Source organism: Tenebrio molitor, chromosome 3, assembly GCF_963966145.1.
Source record: "Tenebrio molitor chromosome 3, icTenMoli1.1, whole genome shotgun sequence".
In the NCBI taxonomy this organism is placed as follows: Eukaryota; Metazoa; Arthropoda; class Insecta; order Coleoptera; family Tenebrionidae; genus Tenebrio; species Tenebrio molitor.
The window spans coordinates 28,975,608-28,993,968 of record NC_091048.1 but is presented as its reverse complement, the minus strand read 5'-3'; the positions used below and the strand labels follow the sequence as shown (position 1 = coordinate 28,993,968).

Genomic DNA, 18,361 nt, shown 5'->3' with positions numbered 1-18,361 from the left:
ATTGCTATTTTTCGAATTTGAGAGAAACCAAAATTGGACACGTATATGTTGACAAATAAATGTGACGTTGCCGTTTATGTTTTGTTGCGGAAGCGGCATCTGTTGACAATTTCGGTTTCGAAAAATTAGTGTAAAGTTTACTTTAGTTGGTCTATTCGCGTTATTAAAGAGTGGTCGAAACGAATCGATTAAAAAAAAACAATGAAAAAGAGGAGGAAGAGATTCAATTAAGATTCCATACAAAGTGGATTACGACGATACAAAGGTAATGCTGAGAATGTAATTTATTAGGTGTTGATGCAATTTGTCCCTTTATTAAAGGGGTTGATTCTGGGATTATTTTAGGCACACCACTCGGCAGGAAAAGAGAGTAGGTTCATTAGCAATAATTGTTTGGGTTTTTTAATTAAATCTCTAACTAGTTTGTGATTCTAATTAATACTCTGCAACAGCGGTACTTTGTTTTGAGATATTAAGTGTGATATTTATTGGACAGAATATTAAAATTTCATTGGGAAATAGATAATGGCGTTTTTGTGTAACCGCAACCAATAATACACATTTAATGGAAAACTATTTGTTACGCCACGATTAGAATCAGACGCCAATCAATTTTTACGTTGTCGTGTTTAATCGATCCATCGGGTTAAAACTGTGATTTAAAAGGGGCACAACTGCATCGCAGGCTTTCGTTCAAGGTGGACAAGGGCTGTAAATGTTTACTTTAATTCGACGGTAATCACTGTCAACAAGCCCAGTGACGAATTTGACGTTGTCAGCTGTCAAATGCACGGAAGAGTAACGTCAAGTGTGTCAGGGACGTCGACGACAGTAATGTGGAACAGTAGTATCGGGGGGGCGCATCGAGATCCATCCCTGGAGGGTTGAGAATCGCGTTGCAGTTCATTTAAAGTGCCAATAACTCCCGACCGTAGAGTTTAACGATTACATTCTGAATGTTTTACGCAACGTTGTAATAATCGTTCGGTTTTCAGCGTTTAGCGTCGTAATAAATTTAACGTCAATTTGTTTTTAACGTCTTTAATATAAATAAAATTACAATAACAGTAATAATTATCGTGATGCACCGTAAAAGTGCACTAAACATAAAGGTCAGGTTTCAACAATGAAGCGGAATTTCTTCGACAATATTACTGTTCTGAGGTATTTTACATTCGGTTTGAATCCCCCTCCTCGACCAACAGTACATGTTGACGAAAATCCAGACGAATGAGGCTAACCCCAAAGTGACTAATATCAGCACGGCAATGTTGCTAACTTCGGGAAGACTTTGTATTCTAACTAGGAGCGATGCCAGCTCGTCGGTGGCGGGAAGATTTTGGTCGAAGTAAAACAGAGGGAAGAAAATTTTGGGGACGTCTTCGTACATCCTGAAACGTGTCCTTGTAAAATCGAGGGGAACGCTTTTCCGTGAACTTACGTAATGTATTCGATGGGCTGGAGCAGGACGTTGACTTGCATCTTGGCCCCGATGTCGATGACTATCCCCGATTTCTGCAAAATTAACCGACATTTCACAGCTGATGGAGTCGGAGCCGGGAGCACGGTGTCTCCCCGAATAAATTACGTTCGAGAACTTTCCAGATTAAAGAACTTGGAGCTTTTGTCCGAAAGTTTCTCGATCGTCGAAGTGAAAGTTGTCTGAATATTTTTGGCCACTCACCGGTTCCAGCGTGATGTAAAATTCGTGCTTGTCCTGGGGCGAGACCCCTTCGATCGCGTCGATATAATAAGGGTCGGCGTTGTAAAAATGAGGCATCGAGAGGAACGTCGGCGAGTCCAGCCTGCACGAGGACACGTTGAACACCCCCGACGGGTGACACTCGCCCACGCAGTAGCATTTGTTTTCGGGTCGGAGGGTTCCTGGTTAAATATGATAAGAGATTTGTCGCGTGCGTAGGCGGGGGGAGCTTACCGTTGTCGAAGATGTTTTTCCCGGTGTATTTGTAGCCGAGCACCCCTTTAATTTCCACGTCTTTTTCGTATTCGAGTTTGGCGAATTTGCACAATTCGGATGAGAAGAATTCGATGTGGTCGCGTTTCCGGTTGATGGGGTAGAATTCTCCGGCGGAACCCCGGACGGCGTTGCACTCGCCCTCGTAGTAGCTGGATTCGTTCTTGTAATTCCAAGTGATTATCTTGCCGAATTTGTCGTCGACGAGGGTCCACATGCTGAAGGTGCCGTCGGTACCTACGGAACCGTTTTTCTGAAAAGTTGCCAAAAAATTAGTTTTGTTTTCGGGCGGACTGGGTCGGTGAAGTTTCGCAACTTACTTTATCAACTCACCCCGTAAAAGAGTCCGAATTTGTCGGTGACTCCGGTCAGCGGGACGCTGCTCAGTATGCTCAGGATGCTCTCCTCGTAACCGTCGAAGAGGATCTGTCCGGCAGTTTTTGTCACGTATAAACTGGATAAAGTGGATAAAGAGTAAGATATTGTCCGTTTTGAGATGTAACCGAAATGGCGAGCTTTGTAAGCTATTGTCTGAAAAAGAAACGAGACTTTATTTTCTAACATCGTATCTTTTCAAATACGCGAAGGCAAAACCGATAAAGTTTCATCGTAGCACAATATTTTTTTCAAGAAGTTTACGTTAATTGTCACGTCGATTCTAAACAGGTTTGATATTGTTTTCAATCGAATCGAACGTGAAAGTTTTAAATTAGTTTAGCAAATTAAATGCAGAGTTAACCCCAAAGCAACAGGGTTGCACGTTAAGTTATTTCAAAATTTATTAGTCCCCTGGCAAAAATCAATCTTTGCCCTGTCTGAACAGAAGTTCGCCAAGTAGTTTGTGGCGGTTTTCGACCAAAGAATCTTAAATAAATTACTTCCGGTCGTTCGAAAATTGAAACGCTGTGCTGAACTTGACTGGCATTATTAAACTTTCGACTAATAGTTTTTCAGCTTGTCTGGTGCAAGTACAGGGTCATTATAAATGGTTGTCCCATCGCAGTAGGCGTTGGTGACGTAGTTGAATGTGCCGCAAGCCTCATAACATGAGTGAGACTAGTATTGCGGATAGGTGACGCTACCGGCGGTAGTGGAAATCTGTCTACTAAAGTGTGGTCAGTGAACAGATGGAGTAATAAAAAAAAGGGATGTGGCGTTAGTTGCGGAGAACGATATACGCCGAAGTCTGTTTCACATGAGGCAGGTTCTTTGCCATTTGTCATTCTCATGAGAATAGGATATAGTTGATAGATTGAGAAAAATGTTGCATTCATTGACATGCACATCTTCTCCAAACATGAATATGTGGTGAAACTGCCAAAGCGAGGTTAAAATTAATGAAATGCCGTCAAGTAATTTTTGTGGATGTACATCAGGTTTTCAAAAATATGCGCACGTTTTGAATAAGCCAATTGGAAGCTGCTGTTTAAAATACGCGGGCACTAGGGGGCGGTTTTATTACTCCATCTGTTCAGCGGCCACACTTTAGTTTGTGTAACGTTGCGAGGCGGGCGGCACATTCAAAATTTGTGTGGGTTTTCAACGCCAACTGCAATGGGACAATCATTTATTATTTTCGCCATTCTTTTATGGCTCGTCGCCACCAACAATAAAACTGAATGAGAAATTTAGAGAATCAAGTCGTCACTTGGCAGTGATTTTGATTATTATTGTTAATAGCGTTTTGTTGTTAAAATTAATAATTTTCGGATGTAGAGATGTTCGAGAAGAACGCCGTTTGTCTGTCAAATGACCGGAAAAGATCATCGCGTTGATGGTTGTGTCGTCGAGCGATAAAAATGGGAAAGAAAGATGAAATTTGCGGTGCTGAGTGTTAAATTATGATAAACCATCATCCGTTTCAATCGATTTTAATGTAATTAGGTCAGACCTTGTCCTCGCAAATTGTTAGGAACGACGAAGAATCAAGAAACATCTAGATAACGAGGATAAATTCTCCGGGAAGTAAATTAAGTTGGAGAGAGTTGAATTCCGCCGACTTTAACCAGAATTATCAATGGAACAGAATTGGGGTTGAAGTTTAATATTTTAATGGATTCGTTATCGGCTTACTCGCCATTGATGTTGTTCGCCGAGTTGTTCAATTCCAGATGAGTCCTTCAAAAGTGACCAGTGATGATTAAATCAGTCGCCCATAAGTAGGCTCTCTAATTCCGCCATCTAATTAGTTACAGATTTAACGTGGTTGTTTGATTAAAAAAAAAAGACGGAAAGCCGAGTAAAATCGGGAGAAACGATAAATAACCTCACGAGTCTGACAATTGTAAATCGCAATTCCTGTTGGAGGTTTTCGGCTTCGGGGGAATCGCGTCGGTTGATCGGATGATCTCGCAGCATCCGAATTGTGGCGTGGTAATTTTCTACATTTTATCCCGTCCGGAAAACGTAAACCGGAGCATTTTTTATTCCACCCCTAATTTATATGGTTCGATGTTATTTTTTATCGTCGAAACTTCCCCCCGAGCATCGATTTCTCTTGGTCGTTTAGTCCATCACGGTAAAGTTGTCAAACTTTATTTCCCATAACCATAATTACGGTTCCAGGTATATGGACGAGACGGTGACGTGAAAATAAATTACACTTTTTGAGGACACGATGAAACTTTGTAAATATGAAAATGGGGATGGAAGCGGTTTGAGTTCGTCTGGTTTTTGATTAAATTATTAAAAATTAAAATTAATAAGGCTGCATTAAGGAATGATGGTGATGGAGATGGTCTGGTTCATTTCTTCGCTGTCCTAGTTCTTAATTCGCGAGCGTTTATACACCCACGTTTAATTTGTTTCAAGTGTGCGAGATTTTCTTTTTTTTTTAGTCTAATGGAAAACATTTTTATGACGGAATTAGATCTGATTTGATCGATTAAATTTCGTAATCGTGTTGTTTATCCTCTCCATCAGCTCGTATGATTTTTGGGTGTCAATCAATGTGATACATACTGTAATTTTTAACAATTATAATCCCTGCCAGATTGAAAACTTTAATTATCCACATTGTTGTAATTGTGATTTTTTTTCGAGGCTTGAAATGCAGTTGTCGTTACGGACCATAAATTACGTCGGGATGCGCGCATCGTTAATTTAATGACATTAATCCTGATCTTGTTAATTTTGCAACTCGAACGCATAGAGACATCCGAAGCGGGCGACAAATCACCCTGGCAATTAGATTTCCACGAGAATAGACTGCAGTAATGGAAATGTCACATGTCTAAGAAAAACAAACGTGGAACTGTTTTCTGCATAAATGGATCCGTCAATATGGACACGGTTCCTAAATACACACCGGTCCAATCGGTCCAAACTGAAATATTTGTCTTTGTGTGGCGAACAAAATGAAAACGTGGAAGACGCCGAACTGTTGTTTTTCAGACAAAACAAATAGCAATTGAGTGGTGATTAATTTTAGAACTAATCAAAATTATGAGCCTTGATTTTTTTATCGTGTGCGGAAGGCCGAAACGGAACAACTGAAGATAACGGTCTTGAAAATAGAAGGTGTGAAGTGAGAAGGGACCAAAATTTTTGACTCACCAACGGCACCACGTTGATTGTCGTGATGACATCGCTCAGATTTCTAACACTATTTTCCGCATCGAAATAGTAGGATTTCTTGTGTCTGTAGCTGATGGTGTGGTTGTTGTCGTGCCACGTGATGTTGACCTTCTCTTTGACTTCCTTGAATTTGTAAGGGCCAATCTCTTCGAATCGCGGTTTGACCCCTTTAACCAGCAAGTCTTGAGGGTTCGTCCAGTTGAACAGGTATATGTCCATGACGAGGGGCGGATCGTTCACCCTCCACACTCTGAAGGGTTCCGTTTTGGGGGTGAACGTCATGGCACTGCTTATCACATAGTCGTAGAGAGCTTCGAAGTATACGAATATCGTCAGACCTAGACTGATTAGTGCTATTCCCAAAAGCAGGAGGCAGACGTTGCAGCAGGATCGACATCTCCTCTTCATTTTTTCATTCCTGCGGGTGAAAATCTGCTGTCAGTTTTCGAGCGTGGTGCATGAGTAAGGAACGTGAAGACCTTGTGCAATCGATCGATCGGGAAAGTTACTGGTTTTGCGAAACACGACCGACCTCATGAACCGTCATGGTTATTCGAACAACGAAAAACTCTTTATCAATGACTGGTTGTCAACAGATGTGAAATAGTGGAAGTTTACGTCGAGCTGTTTTACTCGCAGCGAGAGGGTTAAATGTCAGAAATTTTGATTCGGCGACAATTTTTTATCACGGGTCAGATAAAATTTCCGATTTGGATGTCGCAACAAAGTGTCAAATTTTTATTTAATCTTGGTCGTCTAGCCAAGCACCTGTCCGTACTTACGATTTTCTGAAGACGAGATAAAACAACCACGTGTCGCGCACATTCATATTGTTTTTTTTTCGAATCCGGTATGACAAATATAAAACGGCGCAGTCCGAATGTGTACGGGAAAAAACCAGGTTGACTTTTGACACGATTTGACGACCCCGAATAGCGTTTTTGTTTTGATAAATAATTAATAGAATGTGACAATAGGTGTACTTACTTGTGTATCACAGCATTGTTGTCCGTGCAGTCGAACGTCATGGACAGGACTCGTTGCTTTCATTAAGGAGCACAAAAGGTCTGCACACAGGAAATAGCACTAATAGTAGAATAATTTCATACAGTTATGTTTGAATAAGAGAATTTATCTATTGGACGAATAGACTTTAAGAGCCTTATCATTTATCGTATGACCTTTAGTGACTGCCTTGTACATATATACATAAGCAGCAATGTACGCGTAACATCTTAATTAAATGTTTGGCCACTTTAGAACTGCCATTGTGAAGAGGTGGCAACGATAATTTGCCGACTACAAAAAAAAAAACAAGTAGATGCTCTGTGCAGAAACTTATAATTTCACCACCAGTCAAAGGTGGTGTCAAAAAACGAGCTATTAGTAGAAATAGTTTTAGCAATCGCAAACAAAAAAATATAAACCTGAAGGAATTCGAAAAGTGACGATTTCGAGTCATTTTGTTATTGAAATTAAATTTTCATGAGCGACTGACAAGGAAAAAGCAGGTTTTTAAAGATTTCTTCGGTGCGATCGTTGCGGCGATTTGTAAAAGAAATACGATAAATAGGAAAGCTTTTAACATATTAAAAATGTAAGAGTAAATTTTACGACATTTTGTTATTTGATGTCGTACTTAAGCGACCTAAGAGTAGATAAAACACATCGACGTTGGTAAGAGCAAACAGGTGTTCTAATAAAAATTTCACGTTTCGGGAATTCGGCAAAAATATCCTGCAAGTAATATATTCAACACGGGTTGTAAATTTTTTAGCGCGCAAAGTCGACCCAGTTTGAATTTTTTTAAAAAATTCACGATGACTTTACATTATGTATGTGTTTTTGTTTTTTTGACGTAAAAATATTTGTTTCGAGCATATCATTTTATTAATATTTACAAATGGTTTATCATTCCGACTACTCGTAATCGTTGTATAAACAAAAATGTTTCGCCTCAGGTGGCTGATTGCAATTTAACGGCCATAAACAAAGAGAACAAACCGTAATCATTATTATAACGATTTCTTTATTCATTGCGTTGTTGACAAAAGTTGTCGACGAAATTCATCGACAGGGCTGCAAGCTGCGTGCACGCGTCATCTTTGAGATAAGGTAGTGCAAAATTTTCGTTTTCTGTCTATGGATCAGAAATTGTTGCTGAATGAGGCCTGGATGGAAAAAGAAAGTGAACTTCTTTTTTTGGTTTAGGTCAAAGTACTGTTCGTGAATCGACAGAAATTTCGTAATTCAGGAGTCAAAAGTTATCAGTGTCGTGACGTCAAATAAAAATTAAATTGTGCAAAAGCCACGAAATTTTCACAATAAAAATGAAAATTCATTCCGAGCGGTTCAACTGATATAGTAATTAACGTTATAAGTCCGGGAACTCATAGTTTACAGTACGAGTTAGACGTTTAAGGACGAGGCGACGAAGGAGCCGAGTCTTGAAACTCGAAACGAGTACTGTAAAAAGAGTTCACGGACGAATGTCGTTATGTATTTTATTTCATCCTGCCTCAAATTTCGTTTGAAAGAAACATTGAAAATTAATTTCAAAATAATTCAACAAAAGCTCCAAATCTAGTCACATTTTTGGAACATGATTAGCAACGGCTGTTTGGCAATTGTTTATTTTGTTGAAATAATTTTGTGCGTCAAAATGACTTCTAAAACAAATCCTCCAGAAATTGTAAGAAAATCTGCAGAAGCCTGTGCTGAATTAATACCTAGCCAGTCTGATGAAAGGTATGAAAAACAATTCAGCCATTTTTGTAAATGGAAATCAGAAAATAATGTGAAGAAAATTACGGAAGTGGTTATGCTGGCTGGCCTATTTTTTAGATTTGGTTTAAATGGTTGTATTATTTTATTTGTGAACTAACGTTTTTAGTCTGAGAAAGTAAGTGCATCTTCTTTGTGGCCCAAATACCTAGTTAAATTGTTAATTTGCATTTAGATGTAGTTTTGAATAAAACATTTCTTAAACCTGAATAATTGTTATTGCGATTGTTACTTTTGTGTTTCCAATAGCAACACTTAACCGGCGTCCGGCCGTTTTTTGCGTTTTCCCGGATTCAAACTGATGACGTAAAGTATTGAAATTTGACACAGGATGAAATAAAAAATTAAAAAAAAACAACGTGACTGATGGTTTTAAATCTTTACTTGTGACAGTCTTTCAAAACCGAAGTATGTAAGTCTTTATTGTGCAGATCGAACAGAAATAAATCAAGTTGAAAGCAAAGTCGGATGTTGACGGAGAATTTTCACTTGCAACTGAAAATTCGACGGAGTAATTTTTGTTATGGAAAGTTATGGAAATTATGAAAAAGTTCAATCTGCACGGACTCGGAGACGAGTTTTTGGGGTTAGCAAACTGAATCTCAACAAAGGCATTTCATCTGTGCCAAATGGGTGATGTCTTGCGATGAGACATAATAATGGGATTCTTCTTGCATCAGCAATTGACAATAAAGTTGGAATGAAAGTTCAAAAGGGACGAAAGCGGAAGATTCTTAACCAATTCCAAATGATTATTCGGTTTGTTTCGTTTAGGGCTTCAAAGCGAGTGTGTCGTGCTTATGCAGATCAGCAGCGTGTGCAGTGGTGCAGGATCAGATTTCCATCGAACAAAAGATGGGAATCATCGATGCAGTTTTGTTGATCGGTGGGAAGGTCATATTTTAACAACATCTGTCAAATGTAATTTGTCTGTAGCAGAGTGGGCTACAGTATTTTCTGTACGACACAGGAGAGGTGTGCTTGTTTTAATGATCTTATTTGCTGCTAACTTCATCTCTCATATTCTCTTAGATGTTCAATATTCTTAATGAAATTCCTTCTAACTTGATCTGCTTTGAGATGGCCTCATAACCGGCATTTACGTCGGAAAATAATATTATCCCGTCAAAATAAAGGACAAGAACAATCTTGATAGTAAATAACTTGATTTAAATTTGATAATTTAATTCATGTATAAAAAATCCCATAAGCCGCGATGCATTTGTCACTTTGACATCGGATAAAGTTAGCCCTAACTTTGCATCTGGATAAAATGTGCTTAAACTTCCATGGCAAACTTTTTCGAACCTGATTATTGTTTGTTGTTATGATAACGAACCAACAATCATAAAACATTGACACAGCTTGTAATAAATTGACGTGCAAAATGGCGAATTCAATTTTTCATAATTACCTACCTATCATTATTCATTAAATTATCTCATCGAATTACGCTCGAGGTTTTTTTCGTCCAGGATAAAATTTCATTTTTTAAACTCTAATTTGGTTTCTTTTTGGTAAATTGACTCCACAAACCACCAGATAAAAAAACTCGTCCTTCGGACTCGTTTTTTTATCGGGTGGTTTGTGTCGTCAATTTACCAAGCAACCAAATTATCGTAAAAAAATTCAATTTTATCCGGACAAAAAAAGACCTCTCGTGTAATTACAGTCGAAAAATGAAGTGTGGCATTTTTTTTTTCAATTATGAAGTTTGATTACTATTTATTTTTGTAATGTGGAATATTGACAATTAAAATATATGTCGGTTGTTCTTCAGGGAACATTTATCCAATACCATAAGCAACGTGTCCTGATCCTTTCATGCCATTAACTCTCCATAATTGAAATGGATATGCTGTCCTGCACATTATATCGATGTGTCACAACAAGGAATCGATCACGTTTTGCTTTCGTAATGAATATTGGTTATGTAAAATATTCAGTGGATGTTGAAAAAAACACATCAACTTGTCGTATATCGAACCTCCTTCGAGTTCTCGTCCCAAACAAGATTATTTTCTGTGAAGAAGGCTACTTTCGTCAGCCTTCACCGTCGAGTGTAACTATCAAAAGGATTTTGTACTAGTATCGGATGAACTCTCACCGAAGATTTGTGTATTTACTGCATTTATTACGTTTTTATCAATACAGACGTACGTGCGCGTGATAGTGATTTCTGATTTATGATGACAACCGTTATTGAGAAAGAGTTTTTGTGTTCTATAAATTTTTGATTTAAATCGGTAGAAATAACTTACGTCGTGTAAAAAATAATGGGGAACCGAGAGAGAGCGGATCTCCGCTTAATACCGCTAAAACTAGTACAATTGCGCTGATAAGACGAGAAGTAATTATTTTCGTAAGAATTAGTTTTGAGCGGTTTCTTGGAACAAACGTAACTAAATTTACAGTTTGCTTGGTACATCTGATAACCCTTCGCTTAACATTTGATAATAAAGGAGGAGTCAACAACCCGCCGGTTTCACGGACACAAATGGCAGAAAATCAAACGCCACTTATTTGTTGCTCATTTCATTTCGAAGATCTTGCCTCAACTTCATCTTTATTTTTGCCACAATTAATTGTGTAGCTTTTCCTGAAAGCAGCAAAGAAAAACGTATCTAAATCTACAAAAGTATACCGTACAGTTGGCTTCAAAAAAAAACGGGAAATGAAATTTGACCTAATGTGATGTGAAAATTTAATTTGTCAATTTATGTCAATTTGTGTCTGTTTGACAGTAGTATTTCTGACCCATAAGTGCAGTTTTTTAACCTAAATTCTAAAAGGCCGTTTCAAACTATAAAAATTTAATAAAATCTGACAGAACTTTTTCTGACAGTTCCCGTTTTTTTTGAAGCCAACCGTACAACCAACAACTATTTAGATCAAAGAAGGAACAACTATTAGATCAAAGAAGGCGTTGAAATCTTGGCTGGAACTCTGCGCGAACAAAATATTCCAGTGGCGTGGCAAAACCGGTCACAGCAGAGAACACTGTAACGGTTGTTTTTTTTTAATTTGGCGTCGAAGTAGGCGTTGAACTGTCGATTGTGAACGCACTATACAGGTTACTGATCACGGATTAGCTGTTTAAATCTTACGCTTTTACACGAGTGGTGCGATCTCAATCGACTCTCCAATACCTACTTCGACGCCAAATTTAAAAAAACACCCTTTATATACCGTTCATTATTGTTTCAAATTCGGACTATCTATGAAAATCTGACATTTTAGTTGGCAGTATTGTGATTTGTCATAATAAATCTATTTTAGGTTATAATTGAACCGAACATTGCTGCCAGTTTGCTACATTTTTTTAAATAAGTGAACGTATTAAGAACAATATTGTTAAACTTTCATTGAAATGAAACATCCATACATATTTGTAGCGCAGTTCTCGTTTAAGAACACCTAGGGTCAGTTTATAGAAGCGAAATTAAGTTGATCTTAATCAAATGCGCGATTAACTGAACACGTGATTAGATTGAACCAATCGAAGTTTCGGATTCATGGGTTAATCGCACATTAAAATTTAATTCGAATTAAATATTTAATTCTCTTTCTATAAACTGGCCCATAATGTATTAAAATGGGTAAATTATTAGGTACTACTAACTAAATTAATGACGGAATTGACAACAAGGCGAATATTTAAAAACGAAACGTCATATGACAGGACATGACGCCAATCCAACAAAAAAATATCTTGGCCTTCTGCGTGTTTAAAACAATCGTGAACGGCTAATATAAGTTGAAATTCCAATGATGGTAATTTATTTCAAACTATACGGAACAACGAAACTGGTTTAAAAAATATGAAAAAAAAAAGTTACCATCGGTAATATACTTTTGGCATACTTTTTTTGTCATTCAATAAAAACCTGTAAACTCCGTTTCTGTACCTATCTTTATCTAGTGAAAGGTAAATATTTTTTTTCATTGTTTGTCACTGGCGAATATATAAATAATTTTTTTCAAAATCTTGCGTCGGTTTTAAAACAAACAATCTTTGTAACACGATTTAATATGATGGAGATATTGTAATTAAGTAGTGCTATTTTGCGCATTAAAAATGATGTTTAAATCAATTAATTTAATTGAAAGAACTTATGTTTAAAGATAGATTTTTCGCGGAATAATAAATGACAGCATCTGTAAATGTCAATTCTACATTTTACAATTCTTCTGAATATAAAAATACAAGATGCTAAAAATGCAAAAACTTAGGGTTGGCTATGGATCATTCTTTGTTTTCCGTTGCACCTTAGACACTGACAAGTTTGACATTTCAATAAATGTTTTTCTCTTAATTTGGTTATGTTTCAATTGTACTGACTGACATTTGTCGTTCGTTCTTGCGTGTGTCTAAAGTAACAGAAAAAATAAAAACTCGTTCAAAGTCAACTCCAAGTGAAAATTTTAATAGTCACCCGTTATATTCACCACGGTGCCCTGGGGATTCAATCGTGGTGTTCGAACTGTAAAAATAATCTTCTCAACCTTGGTTAATAATACATTATTATTTAACAACCAGAAAGTTGTTTAGAAAATGACAATTACAAATTATATTTTGATCGCACAGTTTTAACTGACATTCACATTCAGCATAACAGACCAGACATTATTATTTTAAATAAACAACAAAAGCAAGCATATCTTTTAGATATAGCTGTTCCAAATTCACACAATATAACACAGACATATAATAATATTATTATTATTATTATTTGGTATGTTGGTTAACAGGTTGTACACCCAAACAAAAACCAACAGTAAACAGCGTTATACAATACAACAGCTCAAAAAGCGACTGTGTACCCGTTACGGGAAACGCTCAATTAAACCTCTGAAATGCAGGTAATCAATCTCTTAAATTGTCCAAGACTATAAAGAGGGGAACGATGCAGTATATTAGTAATTGCTCGCGGAACATAAAAAAAACGACCAGATCTAAGATTTGCCTGAGGCACATTGAAATAAATTTGGGATAACAAGAAGGGAGAATTAATAATGCCGTGTATGATCTTATATAGAAATATCAGAAAACTATCATTACGTCTCATATTGAGAGAACGCAGATTTGCCATATCATAAAGAACAGAATTAGGAGTACCTCTTGGAGGAAATTCAGCAATTAACTTGAACAGAAGATACTTGGCAAACTTCCTCTGAACCGACTCCAAAGCATCAACACCTCTTCGATAGATCGGTGACCATACAATTGAACAGTACTCCAATTTAGATCTGACCAAGGTAAAATAAAGTGCCCTTAAGCAACTCTTAGACCTGAATCGTTTGCACGATCGAAAGATGAAACCTAAAGTTTTGACTGATGATGCCACAATAATATCAACATGTTCGTTGAAGGTGAATTGAGCGTCAAATGTAACGCCTAAATCCTTGAAAGTGAAACACCTAGTCAATGAAGCATTCCCAATTCTATAATCGAACATAAGCGGCTTGGTCTTACGAGAGAACGAGAGAATGTAAGCATTTGTCACGATTCAAGGGGAGACCATTACTGCGACACCAACCATAAAGCACATCAACATTTGATTGCAAACGCATACAGTCAGAAATATCTCTAATAGTAGAATACAGCTTAACATCATCAGCAAGCAAAAGCACATTTAAACTAAATATTTCAACGATATCGTTAATAAACAAAAGGAAAAGCAAGGGACCTAAATTAGACCCTTGGGGAACACCTGAATTTACAACTAGCCGAGCAGAATAGAAACCTAAAACATTTACGTAACAAAAACGATCCGATAAATAAGACTCGAATAGATTTAAAAGAGAGTCACTGAACCCGAAGTGTCTGAGTTTATTTAATAAGATATTATGATCGATGCGATCAAATGCTTTTGAAAAGTCGGTGTAGATGACATCAACCTGAGTATTTTTATCCAACGCAGCTGAAATGAAATGCGTAATACAAAAATTAATAAATATTTAGAACTCTCCGTTGCTATGAGAAATCTTTGGTGTTTAGAAAAAATTTCGATTTTACCATTTATAATTTCAGCAACAGGAATAGTACCGCAAACTCTTTTTAAAAATTTAAAAATTTTGGACTTAGAGAACACATTGGTGGTTGAAATTCAAAAAGGTATATTATTATACTCATGTCACATCGTGAGGAAATTCCTTAACATTGACACAGAACATAAAACACAAAAAAGTCAAAATGTGGAGGCGAGACGCCGGTAATTATGTTGATAAGCACTGCACTATTACTTGATAGTATTATCCGTAATAGTGTATGTACTCCGGCAAAATTGCCGTGCCGCCGGGTGGAGGTGGGATACGAAAAATTTAACACAATGTGTGTTTATTAATTTTTATGATACAATTTTATTTTGATGAACAGTGTTCAAAGGAACATTTTCTTGGTGTAAATACTTATTCTTCTTGGATTTAACGATATAATAAATCGATGAAATTAGACCTACAATAATCATTAAAATTCCAATTGATGTGCACACGACTGGCACATTTAACAGCAGTTTCAGTTTTGAAACTTCGCTGTCCGGAATTTTGAAACGCTGATCAATCCACAGTGCTGGAACTAAAACCTCAGGGATATTTTCAAACAAACTGAAAAGTTGAAAATTAGTTTGTCGTTTGAATGCAACCTACAATGCAGCAGTATGTTGACACCAAAATGTCATTAGATCAGATCAATTGTGCATTACTGGAAAAAGCTATATAAAATTATAGATGAAAAATTTCCATTACTTACGATATATCCGGAATTGAATGCAGGTAGACATTGATTTGAGTGTTGATTCTTACTTCTAACGGTACGCCAGTGTTCTGTCGAAATATGGTTCAACATTTTGAGAAAATTTGATGTGCGAACTTACAGGTTCAAGAACAGCGTAAAATTCGTGCTTTTCCTTCTTCGGTTGCATACCCTCGATTGAATTAGTATAGTGAGGATCCGCTTTGTAAAAATGTGGTAATGAACCGAAACCTGGAATACCATATCGACAACTGGAAACATTAAAAACTCCACTTGGAAAACAGTCACCGTTACAGAAGCATTTATTTTCTGGATATTTCGTTCCTGGAAACATATCATATTTAAATAAGATTCTAAAATTTGTAAAAAAAGTACCATTGTCGATCATGTAATCGTCAAAGGAGTATTTATGTCCTATAATACCCTTCACTTTTTTCTTCCCTTCGTACTGAAGATATACCGGTCGACACATTTCTGGTGAAAACACTTTAATAGTCTTCTCAATCAGGTCTGGATCGAAAGCATCACCAACGAAGCCGTCGATTTTTCCACATTGTCCACTAAAATAGGGCGTTTGGGTCCAGTAATTCCAGGTGTTAAGTCTTCCAAATTCCGAATCGATTCCGGTTTTTATGTTGTACACACCATCAAAATCGGTGGAGCCGTTTCTCTGTACAGAGAAACCGAATGGGAAATGTGTCAAACATTTATTTATTTTTGAATATACCATGTAGAGCCAACCGAATCGATCCCATTGTGGAATATCGACGTTGACGAAAAAAGGGAAAGTTTTCGCTATCTTCATCAAAGTGTCTGGGTAACCTTTGAAGAGCAGTTCTTCAACGGTATGGGTAAAATGGACTGTGGAGGTGATGCCTCGCAGAGAAAGCGAGACGCCTTTGCGTACCATGTAGTTCCACGTGCGGGACACGTGAGATACTCCCTGAAATGGTAAAAGTCCAAGTGAACTTAAATTACTAGCGGGATACGAACTGATTTTTTTTTGTGTGAGAACAATCAAGAGAAGCTTTTTACATATTGTTGTTAAATGTTGTTGAAGGCCGTCTAGGACTTTCAGATGTTTTTAGAAGTGAGTTAACAAAATCCCAATAACCTGTATCAAATTCTAGTATTCTAGTAGTATCTAGGAATAATTATTAGTTTTACATTTTTAAAAAACATGCCCTTGAATTTAATTTATCAGATGACGCTGGAGAACTCAAACATTTTTTGTTTATACATACTGACAAGTTTGATTTGATGTGAAGTAAAATCATAAGAATAATAGTACTGAACTACTTTATTGAATTTTATTATGAGAGGATTGTTTGTTTAAACGGCGATAACAATTACTTAGGTAAGGGGTGGCTATGACTTTTAGTACTTTTACAGTGTGAGATTTTTCATATCTTTGCTAACTTCAGCTAAGAAACGTCAAACAACTGTCACTATTAACAAAATTTTAACGCAAAAATGCTTTTTACTTCAGAACATAAAAGATTCATTAATGAATCTTACTTTCGTAATGGTGTTTTCAGTAACGGAGAATGGACATGTCTGTTTGGCAGAGTTTCGGCAAAAATTTCCAAATTTAAATTGAAGCAGGTATATGCAACCAAAAATACGTCCATGCATTCCAGAGCATCTGAATATCTGAACCTCAGAAGATTTGGAGATACGTCCAAAATCTCAAGGCTTCTTTGATCTAAATAATTGTTGAGCGCACGGTTTTAATCTTAATTAACTGTTAAAATTAAACATCAGCAACGATACATAAACACCGTTCACGTTGTTTTGGTACAGTGGGAGGCCATGATTTATTTATTTTTAACACAGGACACACACTATTTGATTTCCGTCACAAAAGTATTCTTCTATTGCCAAAAATGCACTAGACATTGACGTTATTTATAACTTCAAATTGTATTGCTTTTAAAGATCAAAAAATGTAATTTTTATAGCCGGCGGAACAAGGTTTCAAATTTTTTTGAACCGATGATAATTTTTGAAAGTTGGAGCTCACCAAGGCGGTCAGATGCAAAGTAGTAACTTTATCATGCAAATCCCCTCCGGAATCTTCCCTGTTGTAGTACCAATATTTGAGCTGTCTAAACGTCACTGTACCATTGTCGTTCCACGTGATGTTACTTTTCCTCACGTCCATCGTAAATCGATAAGGTCCGACTTGTTGAAATCTGGGTTTGACACTCTTGTTGCGAATTTCTTCTGGATTCGTCCAATTAAACAAATACATGTCAGTGGGCACAGGGTCGGGAAAGTGTTCCCACACGTCGCACATATGGGTTCCAGGTTTCAGAACCAACATACTTCGAATAATGAATTTTAATAAGACAGGTGCCGAGAAAATTAATAGCGTCCCAGTAATAATCATTAACAACGATGCACTCAACACGCACAATCTTTTTTGTTTCACGTCAGACATGTCCACTTCGATTGGTGTTGTTTCTGGTAGGTCCTGAAATTTATACAATAAGAAACTGGTAACGGTCACGTGACAGTCGGGTTTTGTGTAAATCAACTTGCTATGAAATAAATCGAAACTTTTACACTTTGAAACACAGTCAGTATAAAACTCAAACGGGTTTCAGGAACATTTACTTAAATTTTTAATGTTGGCAGTGACTCACAGTGAGTAGTTGCTACTGCACTTCCCAAAACTTTAAATTCAAAACTTGCAATTGTTTGTCTAGTTACCGGCGTTATCAACCCTTATATTTGCCAAATATAATTTTCCTAGCATTATGTTTAGAACTTTTTTAAAATTAAAATTTAAAATAGGGGAAAATAGAAAAAATATTGTATTACACTCGTTTTATAAGCCATTTTTTCGCACTTGTTTGTTTATAGCATTATAGCCCATCTATAAAGATCTCGGAACTCTTGCTCCATTCTGTTATAATATAATTCACTTACTAACCTTATATCCCAACATATTATACTGGCAGTGAAATTCAAAATGGTTCGAGTTTTTCTTTTTCTTTATTGGATTTTCTTAGAAAAAAATGCATTATAAAAATGCACTATTCTGAAGAATACACAGTAACGCCATTAAGAATGTTATAATTACACGCATTAAAGACAAAAGTATTTGAAATTCGTGTAGTAAACATGAATATAGGTAGACAATACAAATGATACCTAGAGTTGTACTTTGCACTTGTTGGAACGTATTTTGTTCTTTGCTAACATTTTTTTAGCACTGTAAGAATTTACATACTCATTTATTTGGCAAAAATTTTGTAGTGATTGAG

General features: G+C 36.7%; 2 protein-coding genes across 4 annotated transcripts; both read right to left on the bottom strand.

The window, feature by feature from the left end:
- Positions 1–1,025: 1,025 nt before the first annotated feature.
- On the bottom strand, positions 1,026–6,696 carry LOC138125939 (protein peste-like). Of its 2 annotated transcripts, none has more exons than XM_069041509.1 (7): positions 6,539–6,696; positions 5,531–5,969; positions 2,309–2,506; positions 1,937–2,228; positions 1,685–1,884; positions 1,442–1,515; positions 1,026–1,391 (listed from the first exon to the last, which is right to left on the bottom strand). In XM_069041509.1, exons 1-7 carry the CDS (start codon positions 6,577–6,579, stop codon positions 1,121–1,123), a joined length of 1,515 nt encoding a protein of 504 aa, XP_068897610.1. In that variant the 5' UTR covers positions 6,580–6,696; the 3' UTR covers positions 1,026–1,120. The 2 variants fall into 2 exon arrangements, with proteins under 2 accessions (XP_068897610.1, XP_068897611.1); XM_069041510.1 differs by lacking the exon at positions 6,539–6,696 and adding an exon at positions 6,031–6,170.
- A 7,967-nt stretch (positions 6,697–14,663) lies between these two features.
- On the bottom strand, positions 14,664–17,645 carry LOC138126402 (protein peste-like). Of its 2 annotated transcripts, none has more exons than XM_069042183.1 (6): positions 17,113–17,645; positions 15,817–16,032; positions 15,465–15,759; positions 15,211–15,413; positions 15,087–15,160; positions 14,664–14,941 (listed from the first exon to the last, which is right to left on the bottom strand). In XM_069042183.1, exons 1-6 carry the CDS (start codon positions 17,530–17,532, stop codon positions 14,686–14,688), a joined length of 1,464 nt encoding a protein of 487 aa, XP_068898284.1. In that variant the 5' UTR covers positions 17,533–17,645; the 3' UTR covers positions 14,664–14,685. The 2 variants fall into 2 exon arrangements, with proteins under 2 accessions (XP_068898284.1, XP_068898285.1); XM_069042184.1 differs by having other exon boundaries at positions 14,835–15,038; positions 17,113–17,643.
- Positions 17,646–18,361: the final 716 nt, after the last annotated feature.

What these genes read in the sequence shown, in the direction of transcription:
- LOC138126402 (XM_069042183.1), bottom strand. Translation starts at nt 17,532, where the DNA reads ATGTCTGACGTGAAACAAAAAAGATTGTGCGTGTTGAGTGCATCGTTG. An exon ending in CTTTGCATCTGACCGCCTTG is followed by an intron (nt 16,033 to 17,112) that starts GTGAGCTCCAAC and finishes TTACCATTTCAG; the next exon opens with GGAGTATCTCACGTGTCCCG. An exon ending in TTTACGCTGTTCTTGAACCT is followed by an intron (nt 15,161 to 15,210) that starts GTAAGTTCGCAC and finishes ATATTTCGACAG; the next exon opens with AACACTGGCGTACCGTTAGA.
- LOC138125939 (XM_069041509.1), bottom strand. Translation starts at nt 6,579, where the DNA reads ATGACGTTCGACTGCACGGACAACAATGCTGTGATACACAA. An exon ending in GAAAAACATCTTCGACAACG is followed by an intron (nt 1,885 to 1,936) that starts GTAAGCTCCCCC and finishes ATATTTAACCAG; the next exon opens with GAACCCTCCGACCCGAAAAC. An exon ending in CAGCCCATCGAATACATTAC is followed by an intron (nt 1,392 to 1,441) that starts GTAAGTTCACGG and finishes GACACGTTTCAG; the next exon opens with GATGTACGAAGACGTCCCCA.